The 16,220-nt window shown below is 35.5% G+C and overlaps 1 protein-coding gene across 1 annotated transcript in view; it reads left to right on the plus strand.

The window, feature by feature from the left end:
• The window catches only part of LOC104409473 (AP-3 complex subunit beta-1-like), a 28,488-nt gene extending 16,758 nt beyond the window's left edge, over nucleotides 1-11,730 (plus strand). Inside the window, exon 5 of the mRNA XM_010019351.1 lies at nucleotides 11,094-11,730. Within this exon, the coding sequence (XP_010017653.1) occupies nucleotides 11,094-11,247 (154 nt within the window). The 3' untranslated portion in view covers nucleotides 11,248-11,730. The remainder of the gene's footprint in view (nucleotides 1-11,093) is intronic.
• The last annotated feature ends 4,490 nt before the right edge of the window (nucleotides 11,731-16,220 follow it).

Consider the following 16,220-nt stretch of genomic DNA (forward strand, 5'->3'; position numbering starts at 1 on the left):
AGTATTCAGAATGTTTTAGAGCATCCTGAAATGTTCTTCTCTGATTTTGGTTTGATTCAAAATAGAATGTATTCAGTCTGCCACAGTAGTTACAGAATAGCTTGTCTTTATAATGTCCATCAGGCAATAAAAATTGTTTATAACAACTTAAATAGCCTACCAGAAATACTCAACAATGATAAGCATTTAGAAAATAGGACTTCATTTTCTTTACCATAAGTAACTGTAGTTCAATGATACCGTGTAGTCATAGTCACAGATAGTTTTTACTGAGAACAAGAATGGGAATATTAACTAATTGATACTGTGGTGAACCTGTTCATTGGATTAAATCAACTTTGCCATGAAAGTAAATAAAAATGGAGTCTGTTCTTGCAAAATCTCACGAATGCAAGAAGTGTGTCATGTTTTATTTATGTGACATGTACACCATTTCAAGATGATAAATAAGCAGTCACCTTTTACCTTAACAAAGCAGTTACAAATTCAATAAAAATATGTTAAAAGTGAATTTTTTTCGATTTCTGCATATTGTCATCTGTCTTGTTTGTTTTAGTGCAAGTGGTATTTGGGGAAAGAAATTACATACAAGAACTTGTTTCAGCTCGTCATGCTGTTCTGTGAGGACTACTTGAGTTCACTTCTTGGAAGTCCTTGGTACATACGCTTTTACACAGGAAAAGAACTATTTTTAAGCTGATGTTCTGCACTTTGCAGTATGAATTATATTAACATCTTAGTTGGTCATCCCCAACTTGACTATTACTATGTAATGATGTCTAATGCCTAGAAATTTATATTATCTGGTTAATGCGATATACTCATGCAAAATGAAATTGTGTAGTGTACTGGAAGTGTATCTGATGGACATGAACAGGTGTGTATTTCTTGCAGGTTTTTCAGTCCAAATATATTTGCACTCATGAGAAAGACAGTATCTTTCTGGTGGGACCCAATTACTGCTCCTTGAATTGATAGCCCTATTTAGGATCGTATTTTCTCCCCAATTAAAATCCTTAGAGCAAATATAATGAAGATCTGAAAATAAGTGCTTGAAGCAAATATCAACAGAATAGCATGCAGTCAGTCACCAATGAAAAATGAAAAAAATATAAACCTGTCAAATACATCAGCTGTATATCAGTCCTTATCACAGTATAGCAGCGCCTTCTTATGTGCATTTTTTTCTCTCTTTGCTATATGGTTACTGAATTCTTATGTTTACTTGAAATGTAGTTACTTAATTGTTAACTGAGTGTAGAACAAAATGCCAGATAATACAGTTGTTTCTGTCTTAAGCTCTCTTTTCTGACTGGTTTTATTTGAAGTCATAGCTGCAAAAGTTTTGAACTCAGTAGCCAATATATACATCAGAACACAAAGGTGCAGATTTATATTCGTACATATGCAAAATAAATTTGCTGTACCATTTTACTTCCTTAAGTGTAGTTACCTGTTCTTCAAATGAGTTAATACAAGCTAGTAGATTACTGGGCCTTGTAAGGCTGCATATGGTGCATTCTCATGTTCTTAATAGGTTTTAACTATGTATTGATCTCTCTTGCTCTTGTGATCAAGGGGAAACATTACTTCAGTTTTAAGGGCTTCTACTAAAAGCAAGAATGTGAAATGTATTTCAAAAGAGAAATATTTTTTTTAAGCAGAAAATATAATGTCTCCAATATCAAAACTTCAGAAAAAAAGTGTATTATTTACTTAATATATTATTTCATATGAGTGATTAGGGTATTTGTTTCCATTGCATAGCTCTTTCAATGTCTGAGAACTGTTGTTTGTTAAAAATATTTTAAGAAATGAAGGATTGGAAGTGGGTTGAGAAATACATAGATATTGACAAAGTGATTTAAAAAAGAATCAGCTAAAGCACAAAGCTTGTCTTGTGATTCAGACCACACTTTAGGTACCATTTGAATGTCTAAAGACAGAGACGTATAAAGAGAAATATTTGTTCCTGCAGCAAATTAAATCAGTCTGAATAACCACATTTAGAGACTAGGTACTTTTCAGGAATTTTTCCATCTTTAAGATAAAAGAATACATAATTGGGGACATTTATTTCCTTAAAGTTGATTCTTCTGTGGACCATCACTTCAGCTCCGTGCCTCTATCTTGGCAATAACAGTCAGTGTTTATATATCAAAAATAAATTCTAGGCTATTCTGTTTCAAAATGTGGTGAGATGAAGACTCTTCAACGCAAGATTTTCAGTAATTTTCATTTTAACAAACACAAGCCTTATTTTATCCGGAAATGCCATTCATGTTAGTGCCACCTTCAAAATGTGTTGCTTATTCCTATAACATGGATATTTAAAAAATTCCTCAGGTATCTTCCTCTTTTGTCATTTTCAGCTCCATAACCTCCTACCAGGATAGGTAATCTTCATTTTCTTCACTTTTAATATAGCAAAAGGCAACAGGTGGTGACAAAATGAAAAGGCTAGTTGCAGATGTTAATCTTAGACTTGAATGCTTATGTACCCCTTGAAAATGTCAAAATATTGTCTACTATTACATAAGGCTCTCTGCAAGAAGGAGAGGCATTTCAGGGTAAATAGGCTTAGAAAGAAAATAATGGAAATACACATTTCCACTCCCTACAAGAGATAACGCAAAAGCTTTTAATATGTACACAGTAGCATATAGCAGAAAAGTCTGTTCAGAGCTGGCATCATCAGAAGCAAACTGGATTTGCTTCTTCCCTCTTTAACTTTCTTTTGTGCTTGAGTGATTCCATTGACGTCAGAATATAATGTGTAATGGAATGGAGAATCAGGCTGTCTTGAACTGCCTTCCTCTCTGCCTTCTACTTCCTGAAGTATTTCTTAAATGGGATGTATTACGCTCTAGTAGATCATTTCCCTCAGTGACCATGGCTCTACAAAATGATGTAAGGTAGAACACCTTTTCCATGCTTTTTGTTCTTGAAGGCTTTACTTGTACATTACCCAATCAGTCAGATAAAAGTCTGAACCTATCAGAGTGGACATGAAGAGCAAATTTTAGGCAACCTCAACCCATTTAATAGTCCATTGAACTAGTCTGTTGCTGCTGTTGTATTTTGGAAGGAATCCACAATTAGTAACAGGAAATAGTTGGATTAGAATGTGAGCCTGCTGTCATCTACATCTCTTTTCTCCAGTTTATTAGGATGGCCTTAACCATTGACCTCAGCACTCTGAGACACATGGCACCATTAATTTCAGTCCTCTAATTTGAGATGGGCAAGTCTGTAATTTCAGCAACCCAATAGCAACAGCCTGGGGTTTTGAAGACAATCAAACCTCAGCTTCATCCAACACGGAAGCCTTAATCTGCTTCAGAACAGTCATTTCACATTTCAAAATAATGAGTTTAATATCCTTCTCCATTACAATCATGAAAGTTGTAATTCTGATAGCTGTCTCTCCTTCCTAGAGATCACCAGAACTTGCAGAAGGAAGATTCTCATCTCTTGTTGTGTCTTCATAGTAGGCACCTGAATTAGCAGCAAACAAGCTAGCTTTTAAACAAGAAGCACAAACCAGCACTTCAGCTTATTGCTGGGGCAGGTCTAATTAGTTAAAGCACAGCGTTGCATGCAGTGACTATGCTGCTTTTGGGATCTACATTTTTAAGGACACTTTACTGAACCATATAAATACACCATTTTGGTCAGCAGTTACTGTGTGCAGTACATCATAGTTTAGCATACCCATAACCTATGTGATTTTGTGAATAAGCAAGTATTGAATGAGATGTAAAGTATCTTCCACCTGTCTTTTGGAGGCTTGCATTATTATCTTTTAGCAAAATCTAAACCATACGGTGTAAATTGTGTAAAATGACAGTAAGCACACTGCAATGGATGAGCATTGAAATCCTGAAGAACATGGAAGCAAGTAGACCCAATATAGAAACTTTCATAAAATGCTTTAAAAACAGAAATCCAAGGATCAACACTTGTTTTTCACTAGCCTTTATTCCCCACCCCATGCATCAGCCTGACAGTCTGGTTGTATTCACCCCTTTTTATCATTTTGCAACCTGTCATGTCCCATTTATAGTATATTGGCAGACTGATTCTCAAAGGAAAGAGGGTTTTGTTTACAGACAATTTTGATTATCAGAGAATGGCATGCTTAGTAATCAGTTATCCTCCCCACATCTTTTTAATCCACCAACACTTACTGTGGGAAGACAAGGTATGCAATTGTGCGTGGGTATAGGTAGGTTTATATTGAAGAAATCCCCACTTAAAGGGGTTCACCTAGAAAATTTTATTGTGTATGTAAACTTCCAATTTTGGAAGAATTCTCTGGCAGGAAGTTGGTGATCAAGACCCCATGAGCTTACTGTAACTAACAACTGCATCTGCTTCCAGCATGTCAGAAAGGAAGTGCTATCACCTGTCTATTGAGGATAAACACAGTGTAGAAATTTCTGAGAAATATAAATTGTTTGTAGTTACTTCATTTGAATCCAGACATATGTTCTCAGCAGCTGACAAACAGGTCTTATAAATCCAGGAAGACTGTTTTTTAAAGACCTTTACTGCTCTGTGTGCACACAGAAATCTTTCCTGAGATTTTTTACTAAGCAATCGGCCTGTCGGAGAGCTTAAATGAAGTGAAATCTACCTCTGGCAGTAGCTCCTTTGATGCAGTTATGTGGACTGTTCTGCTTCTGTGGTTCCTTAGCTGTGGAGCTCAGTCATCTTTTTCTGGTCTTCTAGAAAGCTGCAATGAGTAGCTGAGTAAATAAAGTTGTAATAGACATGCAGCCTTGGTTTTACTTCCTGATTTCTCAAGTAGGAATTAATTAGAGAGCTAAATACTCTAGACAAAGCAGTTTCTCTGGTAGCCTTTACCTATAGGAGACAGAATTTTAAGTAGAATAGTATACCCACGTCCACAGTATTTCAGCCTTTGTTGTAACCAGAAGTTACAAACTCTTAACATTTTCTTGATTTATGATAGAAGTAATTCTAGCTTTTCTAAAAAACAAACAAACAAACAAACCTGCCCAACTGTGCTACCAATTTCTTTTTTTTTTTTTCTTTTTGTTTTTTTTTGTAATTTCTTGCCAGACAGGACTAAAAGTCTTCCTGATTAGTCATTATTCTTTGGTAAACATTTTTATTTCTAGAGAAAATGAAAAGTGAGATTTTTAAATGTGACAGTACTCATTCTGTATTTTTTACTAGATACTCCTTAATTTCTTAATCAAATCCTAATGCTCCAAACCCTCAAACTTTTCTCCCTGCTAAGGAGGGGCCCTATATGTATTAATACAGTTTTCACATATTACCAGTACATAAAGGTTTAACTGGTAAAAATACTTGATCAAGAGAATACCTTTCTACAACATCATTTTAAGACCCTTAGCATTTTTAATGTATTACCGTGTTTAAGGAGCTTGCATATGGATTGCAAAATTTAAAAATAACGGGGAGAAATAAGATTTTAGCTAAATATTAGAGGTGTATAGTAAGTCATTTTAGATACGAGGTTAATCAAAATAGATTGTTCTAGCCTCGCTTATTTGCTGTCCACTAGAGGACAGCACTGCTTTTGTATCTGAATGCTGTAAAGTGAAAAATATGTGCAGCATTATTTTTTAAAAATAGACGGGAACCTTCTGAGCTAGTTGTTTAAACATTTAACACTTTAAAAACCTAACCAAACAGAAGAATATCTTTGATTTCAAAGATCTCTGAGGAAGTTTAATATTTTCATATATTTTTTTAAGGTAGCTTACTTTCTGGGAAGTAAATGATTTTTTCTACAAATTAAAATTTGTAGCCTGTTTTAAAAATTGACTTAATGTAATTCTCAAATATTTACCATACTAAATGCCTGATTCTTTAAGAAGAATAAAAAGAATAAACTAGATGAGAGAACAAAATAGATTGAGAATTACGATGATATTTTTCTAGGTGTGAGGACCAAATATTTTGATTCAGTCTTTTAGCTTACTGAAGTTTTGGGGGAGAGATATAAATACATATATAAAAATGCTGACATTTTTGAGTAAAGGTAAATTTGGAGAATGATAAAAAGTTCATGCAGTATCTTTTTGAAGGTGTGTAGTAGTGCTGCGTATTGGACATTAAGTTTAGAAAACTCACTTGCATTCCTTCATTTTTGTTAGATGTACAGTGCAACTGCTCACTGGCAGGTGAGGACAAATGCAAAATCTATTTTGGCAATAGAACTACAAATGTTAAAAACATAGTACAGATTTGACTGCAATTTATTTTACAACTTCATTATTTTATTAAAAACAAAAATAGTTAAAATTGGTAATAACTGCATTATGGTAATGAGTTAGGTATTTCCAACAATTTATTCTATCATAGCGTTAAAATTGCATGACATACAAGAAAAAAGAAAATGTCAATTATAATATTATTTTTAAGGTAAATATTAATGCATTATTATTAATTACCAGTGTTAAACAAGGTGTTTTTTCCAAGATATTAAAATTACCAGGTTAAAAAAATCCTTCTTTTTGTGTGAATATATTTCTGCATATGTTTTAGTATTAAGCTTATTCTATCACTAGGTCAGAACTCATACATAGTAATGCTTTTATGTATAGTTCTTTTTTGTGTTCTAATGCTTACTCAGAGAACAAATACAGGTAATTAGTAATTTAGCCAATTTTTAGATCAAATGTTAATTATAAAGTCAAACCTGTACATGATAGAATTTATCACAGTAAGGTGAAGATTCAGAGTAAAAAAATGTAAAGTATTTTTGTTGTCCAATTGATAGACTGGAAGGTACTTCATAGTTGTTTATTCTTATATTTACAAATTGAAGACAAATTCACAGCAGTATTTTTTTTTTCACCCCCTTTGAATATATTCATTGCATAACTTGATTACACATTTGTCAACTTTGGACTAATTATTTTTCTACAGCTAGGGCAGGGCATTGCATCTTCTGATTGTCTTTCTTACTAATAGGATTTTGTCTGCTTCAGCAGGCAGTAATTGAAGGTTTCATGTACAAGATTTAAAGAAAAGGCAAAGGAAAAAAGAAGTTTTAGCCTCCATGGGCCATTATCACTGCTTCTGGTAAGCAGTAGAACAGAAAAAGAAAAAAACTTAGCTTGAAAAGAAAAACCAGAGAGGAGGAAGAGCACCCGACAGGAGAGAATGTATGTTTTAATGCTGTTGAATTATGCATAACAAACCTACTCTGCTGTAAACAGTTGTCCCGATAGTGACCGTTCAGGTCTAAATTTACCTTCTCAAATGTTGAATTTTAAAGAGGAGGTTTTGAGTGTGTTACTCTGTTGCTGTCTGTTCACTGGTGTGGAATTTTCATAACCTTCCCCTCTAAAATGCCTTTCCTGTATATCATAGCTATCTTCTCTTTACAAATAAAGGGAAAAACTTGCTAGTCGGTAGTTAGGCTAGTCGTCATTAAAAAGCCAGTGTTTGGCAAATGCTGTCACATTGTGACATTAAACCATTGTATGGTTAAACCACTGTATGGTTAATACCATTGAATGGTATTAAACCACTGGATGGTTAAACCCCACACTGATACTCTGTAGTTTCCATTTTTATCAACTATAAGTCAAATGTTTCTATGTGATAATCATTAACAAATCTTATTTTCATAGAAGGTGACCAAGAATGTGTACTTGATTTTAAGTCCTGAAAGACAAGTGACTTTCTGCAAATATACAGTACTTTCTTGATGATGATTTCGAATTGATTCTAATATGTATTTCCTTATCTACCAACAGATACTGTATTTATGTAGAAATAATCTGTGAACTCCTCTTTTTTTTTTTTCTGCATGTCACGTAGCCTCACAATATTCAACGTTCATTTAAAAGAAACATATATTTGGAAGAATATTCCTCACGTTGTTGTGTGTCTAATCTGTCTTGTTTTTTTTTTAAATGGGAAAGCTATTAACAGCTGCAAATCTTCCTGAATATTTTTAATTAAGTAAAATCAATTTTATAATTAATATTATCACAGAAAGGAAAATAGAAAATAACTCCAGTGTAGCAGAAAGAGCCATCTTCAAATTATTAGTAAATATTTGGTTTTGTTTTCTGAGTGGTATTCTCATTTACTTTCTTTTTTTTCATGTTCACTGATGCACCATTTTTTGCAACAGAACCATGTTCATAATATAATGTCATATGTTAAGAGTTGCCCATAGGACAAATCCTTTTGGACCAACCAGTTTACAAGTTAGATTTTAATGTACTGCAGTGCCATTTCCAAGGCTTATCTCAGCCTATGAATTCCGATAGATTTTATTATCTTTTTACAATTTTTTTTAAATTCAAATTCTAACCTTTGAGGCAGTGTCAACTTTCAGAAAATGTAAAAAAATAATTACTGACCTTGTGGGGAAAATAAAAGTTCCTTGCAAAGAATAAAAACCTACTATTAGAGTGATGATTTTTTGCTGCTGAAAGATTTTTTTTTTTTTTAATGGCTTTCTCGTCTAAGCATTTAATTGAGCACAACACACATTTTGGAAAATCCAGGTGAGCTTTTTAAGAGTAAGCATAGAAATGCAGTAACATGTACTTAGTTGAAAAAACACTACTAACCAAATCCTTCAATGGCAGTATATATAAAATATCTAAATAATTAGCAAATCAGTTTTACTGCTAGTGTCTTCTAACTGAAGGTCAACTGCTTCATCCTTTATAACTCTGTTCAGTTTCAGACATCATACATGCATATTTGTGTTATTCTCTTTAGAAGCAAAATTATCTTCCCTATCTTAAGGAACAGATTTTGATTTCTAGAGTTCAAGATCTGTGGTAAACCCATTGTGTGGTTGTTCCTCTAGACACCCTTTTTTAATGGTAAATAAGTCATCCTGTATTGTTCCAGTTCTTTTTCTGCACCAGGCGATTCCAGATCAGTGACCATTGATACAAACCAATTAGCCAGTGCTAGTTATGCATATTAACGCTTTGTGTAAAATCATCCCAGTATCAGACCCTTTGCATCTTGCAAACCACATACAAACTCACATTTTATTGATTTTATGTGTTTTGTTCAGAGGTATGGAAAAGTACTATTGATTCCCTATGTGATTTTGCAAAACCACATGTAAAAATACCATAGCAAAACTCATCTCTGATGCTTTGGGCCACCTTGGCTTTTGCAGACCGCTGATTTTGTATCACTTTCAGCTTTTAATAAATGAGGGTAAAATCAAGCCTCGAGGCTATGAAACACAGCGGGAGTGCCAACTACCAACCTATTTGTGTGCATACTCAGACATAATCTGCTTCTGTGTTGTCCCAAGACACAACTGTTAAGTAAATAAAGTGACTAATAAGACTATTGTTTCTATAATTATCCCTTCTGCCCCCCCCCCGTCAAAATCAACAAGAGAAATAGTCATCTTCTACATCTCAGTGCAAATAGATGAAATCATTGATATACCTAGCTAAGCAGATAATTTTTATAATAGTAACGTTGTTTTAGAACCTCCTATTAAAGGGAGAGGTCTTTGAATGTATCTGTAATCCGGACAAAAGAAATAGATTGACCTGTGATGGGTGACATTAGAGAATGGTCCCATGTTTCCTTAATTAATATAATGTGTTATGAGATTTTGATATGCGTAGTCTAAAAAGAAAAAAGAGAAATTACTTCTCGTTTAAAGAGAACCTGCTTCCTGCTTAAGTGGCTAATATTTTAATTAAGTCTAGAGTGAAGTTTTTTTGAGTATCTCCTGATAAACTCCCTCCTTTATGTTGATGATAATTAAACAGATCCCCAAGGGCTTGGGTAGGCGCTTTGCAAGGCCCGTGCTAATTGTCAGATATGAGACACTGACCAGTTGGTTTGCTCTTGAATAGCCCACAGCGTGCTGTCAGCCCAGCAGTTTGATTTTTCTGTATTGTGAGCTGTTGTCAGGGCTAACTGGGTCCTATTGTGGCTGAAGATGTTGCGCAAATTGAGGCAGATGGCTCTGATTCAGACACGTGTCATTCAGAAAGAGGAGAGGAGATTGGCCCTGCAAAGTGGGGTCAGACTGGGTCACAGACCTGCTCTACACTTGTTAGTGTTTTCAAAAGCCCATGTGCAGCAACTTTGTTGTTGTCAAGTAACCAAGGGGGGTGGGGGAGGCGAAGGGCAAAAAAACCCCATGGTGTGCTCCTTGTAGAAGGTGGAAGAGGAGGCTGTTGCTATCCTCTTCCTTCCCTTCCCATCTCTTGGGCCTGGCTGTGCATGCAGAATGAATTAACAGGATTGACAGAAGTTCATTGTGCCTAAAATAGCTTTTCAGTCAATTGTGGTGCTTAAAAGGCTAGTTTTGCTTTTAATTCCATGTAATTAGTGGGTTCTTCATGTCTTGGAATTTAGTAATGGTGCATTAAACCTAACTTTTGTTTATATGATTGGTTGGGATTTTGGATGGTTTTTATTCTCTTTGTAGGATTTTTAATAATTCTAAAATATTTGTAATTATTGGCCATATTTTTATATTAAATATTATGTAGATAAATTCACAGTTGGAATAATTGGTGTCTTGCTGTTACCATCATTTCAAATAATTGTGTTGGATGTTTATAACTTTGACTGGATTTACTTTGAATTAATTCCCAAGATGGCAGGAGGATGCACTTTTCTAGAAGTACAATAATTTTGCTTTTTGGAAGTGCTCTACTACATTTAGCATAGGTACATTTTCTTTACAGCACCAAATAATGACAGTTATCCATGAAAAACTCCATACAGCTGAATTCAAGTTGCCAATGTGCCCAAGAGTTGTAGATGAACTGAAGAATCAGAATTTACATAATTTTATTTAAATAGTGTTTAGTTTGTTCTAGTAAATACACAATTTTGCATGATACTTTTTGGTCCTTCTTAAATGCAGAAATATTTACACAATGCTGAATAACTTCTATCTGAAGAATTTATGAAGGTTATTATGGTTTATCCCCTGAAATGCATTAATGAAATTGGAGGCATTTTATTTTATTTGATCTCATTTAACTTTTCCAGAAAGAAATATTAGCAGTCTTTGACCTTAAGATCTCCAGTGATTTTTATTTTTTATTTGTTATTTTTCCTTTCCCCTCCAGGTTTGCCGCTAAGACTGTGCACAGTGGGTCGCTGATGCTAGTCACAGTGGAGCTGAAGGAGAGCTCTACAGCACAGCTCGTCATAAACACTGAGAAAACTGTGATTGGTTCTGTTCTGCTGCGGGAGCTGAAGCCTGTCCTGTCCCAGGGGTAACCTGCTTACATCTGGACTTCAGAATCTGGCACACAACAAAAGTGCCTGGCATCCACTACTGCTGCCTTTCATTTATAATAATAGCCCTTCCATCTGGCAGTGGGGGAAGAATACACTCTTGACATTCTTGTCTTCTGCTTTAGAATGCTAGTGTGTATCTATCATGTATGCAAGTCCTTTCCTTTTTTTCTGCTTGCTAACCAAAGAACATATATTTTACTGTCAGTTATCTGCGCTTTAAAATGTTTCCTATTTGTTCTACCTTAGTCCTTCCCTGTCTGCTCCCTGCTCCCTTCCTCCATTACCTTTCTTCCCTAATAGTTTTCCCTATTTTAGTGGACAAATACTAGATAATAAAGTTCAAGGGAAATCACACTCCTTGAAAACTGAGTTAAAATGGCAGGTAGGTTCCAGCAACATAAAAAGCAACTACGTGGTTCGGAGAGGTTTTTTGTGTAAGTGTAAAAATACAATAGGTACAGCAGCATGGTGTTTGCTTTCAGGAAATGCTTGTAAACCTGAACTCATCTATTAAAAACATTGTTCCCACCTACTACCATTTTCTGAAATATTTCTGTTAAGATGCCAATAAAGTAGTGCTATGAGCAGAGGCTTCCTCTTTCTTCTTTTGGTGGGGAACTGATAGCAATAATCACCAGTATTGTATATAACTGCTTAATTAAAGTAAGTACAATGTTGGACGCTACATACATATCAGCAAACCGGTTTTGTGAAAGTAGCCAGTGTTTGTGCTCCTATTGTAATTTTCTGCTACGTGGTTACGTTTTTGTTAATAAACAAAACCAGTAACTGCCTATTTTCAAATTGGCCCATTCATAAAATACTGATTTAATTGTTAGACGTTAGTATTATATGAAATACTATTAGGCTATTGTGACAAATACTGTCATCTAGTTTAATAAATTATTCAGATCTTTGCTTCCAATTTGTTTTGTAAACTGAGATTAAAAAGTCTCCTACTTGTGTATCTATTCGACATGGGCTGAGAAGACCAACAGACATGAAAACTTTGTTGCACCTAGTTTTCTGATTGTAGCCTGGGTGTCACTGATTTTCGCCTTCTCTTCACATTCCAGTTACATGGTAGGACTGCATATGCTGAGTTTTGTCATTTCCTATCAGTTCTCCTCACTTCCAGCGTAGCTTTTCCTAGGAACTCATGGCTCTGCTACAGATGTTTTCATGACACCCCAAAGGTATTTGGACAAGAGTACCCTTGCTCTCTCACCAGGACCCTTGCATGGTCCTCTGATGCTAAGTGGTGCTGGTTTTGTTTAGCTTGCTGGATGATAGGAAGTACTGCTCCATCAGAAATGCTGTGTTAACTGCATACTGGAAAATTCTTCTAAAATTTTCTACTAAAGCTAAAAGGTAGCTCCAACATGTAGCAGAGTTTATTGGCAAATTCTGAAGGGGGGTAGGGTTTTTCAGGTATTTAAGTAGCACTTCTGTGAGAAATTAAGTTCCAGGTTTTGCTAGCACCCGAAATATACTGGTACTTTTCAGAAAGAAAAAAGAAGAATCTTATGCCCTCAACAGAAATGTACATGTTCATGTTATTTTCTGAAGTCCTAATCCTGCAGTTAGTTTTTTCTTGAATTGCAGTTCTCAAGTGTGGTGTAAAAGTTATTCAAGCAGATGAAAAATTAATCATTGTAGAAAATACTATCATCTCAGAGAAAATGCAGGTTGCTCTTAGATGGTGTTTGATACTAAGACTCAGTGAGAAGGTAGTGAAAAAAAGGTGCGGAACCACATGTCCTGGGAAAAGACTGAACTCCAAAAACTTCAGCTGTGTTTGTAAAGGAGAAAACAAGAATTGTATCTTTCAACACAGTGTTAAGTCAAAGGAAAGCATATTAATGCTCTCTAAGCCACACATGTTGCTGAGTAATTTTTGCCTCCCTGGAGTAATTTATACACTTCAACAGTGAATCCCAAAAATGTGTATGGGATATCTGGGGAGTTTCTGGTATTAATTTACAAGTTTCAACATTTTGTGACTTGGTCCAATGGTTCAATAACTGTCAATACAGGTATCTGGGCTGTGTAATTTGAAAATTCGTGTGTCTTCCCCAGATAGTAATTTGTAGAGAAACTTTCTTTAAACACAAATACTTAAATAGTAAAGTATCCCTGCACATAATAAAGCTCTGCTCTTCAGGAATGTAAACATGAACATATGTACATGTCTTTAGAGTGAAGTTGCACTCTCTCATAATTCAGCCTGTTAGCAGTAGTTAACAATAGCTTCTTGGATTTGCTGTATGCTATTTTTATCCAATTTCTTCCATACTTTTCATTATTTACAGAGGCATATTAGGATATGAAGTAGATGACTAGTCTAAATTGCAATCTAGAATTCACTTCAGAGTGATGTGTTAGCAGTAGTTAACAATAGCTTCTTGGATTTGCTGTATGCTATTTTTATCCAATTTCTTCCATACTTTTCATTATTTACAGAGGCATATTAGGATATGAAGTAGATGACTAGTCTAAATTGCAATCTAGAATTCACTTCAGAGTGATGTGCTTGTACCAGGTATCAGCAGCTCCTACCTCTGTGGGCAGGCTTTTCAGTCAAGAGCTGTGCACCAAGAATGACCTGGCTTCTGCAAGAATCTAGACCTGGGAAGCCTTGGAACATAACTGCATGCACGACCTGGGGCACAGGAGCAAGGCTAAAGCATAGCATTGCAGGACTGGTGAGGTGGGTTTTGCTAAGATGTTTAGGGAATTGTATCAAGGTCTAGTTTAGGGAGTGGAAGATGAGGGTTGATTGCTTAAATTACGGAGAGTTCAAATTCAGTGGGGCCTTCAGAAACATAGGAAAACCAGTAACAACTACAAACTGAAATACAATATGGTAATTTGGAGTCTAATTTTATTAACTACTTATTTCACTCATGCCCAAGATAAGTAAAACTGAGAAAGTCTAAGATCATTGTGATCTCATCCATGCTTTAAAACTCATGCTGGTAGTTATAGATTGTAGAATTGTGCAAGAAGAGCAAGGGCCAACAAATGAGGAAGTTTTTGCTTAGAGTTTGACAGTTCACCTACTCTTTGCTCCCTTGTTGTTTCCACACGCACACACACATGTGCCAATCTGTGAAGAAGAAGCAGCTTTTTATTTTTTTTCTCTCCTCTCCTTCATTACTGAATTTTCTAATTCAGTTATTCCAAAATAACTCAAACAATTTAGAATAAGGTATGGAGAAGAGTTGTTGCATTACTTTGGTTAGCAGAATATAAGTGTAAGCTTGGTGCATGACAGTCAAAATAACAATTTTTTTTCCTCTTACTTTCCTTTCATATTTTATGATGTTGTATAAAATGATAATTTTTTTTTCCTTCATACCCTGCTTTAATTCTAATAACTAATTTCAAAAGAAAACTAGCAGAAGTAGAAATGGGTCTAGAGCTATGAACAAAATAATGGAAGATATAAATAGAATATTGTGTGAAAGGGTAGTGGAAATAATGAAAGTGGTTTTAGAGCAGGGACATGATACAGTATATGAAATAATGAGTGGCATGGAAAAGACAAATTGGGCTTTCCTGATGGTCTTTTCTACTAACTCAGGAACAAGATGGCAATCTGCAACGTTTCTAAAGCAGTATATGTAAATCAGAGGAAGGAATTAACTTTTATTTTCTCAGTTTTCAACCACAACAGGTACTTAAGCTCTGGTCATCTGGTGTATCAAGATAACATGATGTTTACTAAAAAATGAACAAAACTGGAAATGTATATTAGCAAAGGAATATACAGATATGTATTGGATAGGATACAAAAAGCCATAAGGGCTCTAAATCTTGATCTGAGGTTTAGGCTGATTACTGGTATTTGGTGATAGGATGAAATTGTTTTGCACGTTTTGTTTAACAATGGTCCTTTACCATAATTAGTTCTCTTTTTTTAAATATTCAGTTACTGAACTGTCTAGTCTTGCATACAGTATCTTATACACTTGAATTAATTTTAACTTAGTACTTAAATGCCCTCACAAGGATTCTGGTAAGTTAGTTGACTCCTCCCAAGCTCATGTCCAGCTTTCAGTGGGTGCCTGCAACAAACATGAGAACCCGACTGTTCTTCACTTTCTGTCAGTTTGTCTTAGTCCTCTTCCCTATGTTTTTGCTGGGGTTTTTTTATCATAAAGTGCATGTTTTTATAACACTTATGTGTTACATTAAATGTTTTGTGGTGCAGACAGCAGACCTGGATGCGTTTGCATAGAGTAGTTTCATTGCTGATAGAAGCCTTTGTGCACCACCCTGATTAAAGCAGTGCTTCTGTTCAGGTTATTTTCCTCTTATCTGTTGTACTTGTGCTTTATGTAGCACAGCCCAGTGAACCTGTTTGGAAGAGAAAGAGGTGGTGAACGATGCATTTCCAGTCCCACAGCTAACTGGTTTTGCTTCGAAACGTACAAGGTGAACTACTCTTCAGTGACCGGTAACTGAGCCCATACTGTGACCATACTGCCCCAAATCCCAATCCACTTGAATCCCTGTGTACGTTCTGGTGCATATACACGTATCTTTACAACAGTGTTATAAATTCCTTTTTCACGTTGTGCTGATACAAGAGAGTGGGCAAAAATGAGTTTTACTGGCTTCCATCACTGCTTTTCTAGTCCTTTCCAGTCCCAGGCTGCTCTTGCCCTGCTCCTGGTGACATGCCTCCTCCTTTGCCTGCCTTCTCAGTTGTGGCTTTCACAGGAGAGGGTGCTAAGGTGCCCTTCGCACCATCTAATGCAGCGTATGTGTTCCAAGTCACGATCCACATCTCCATGCCTGCCTTTGGCTCAACCCAGACCTGTTTGTTTCTCCTGGTAAGGATGTAAACTAAGTACTGCAAAAACAGCTCCTCCAGGAAAGAGCAAGAGCTGTTCATGCACTTGGGTCCTCCTCACCCTCCTGAGGGTGTTAGATTTTATATTTTA

The sequence above is a fragment of the Nestor notabilis genome, unplaced genomic scaffold (assembly GCF_000696875.1).
Source record: "Nestor notabilis isolate BGI_N333 unplaced genomic scaffold, ASM69687v1 scaffold2398, whole genome shotgun sequence".
In the NCBI taxonomy this organism is placed as follows: domain Eukaryota; kingdom Metazoa; phylum Chordata; class Aves; order Psittaciformes; family Psittacidae; genus Nestor; species Nestor notabilis.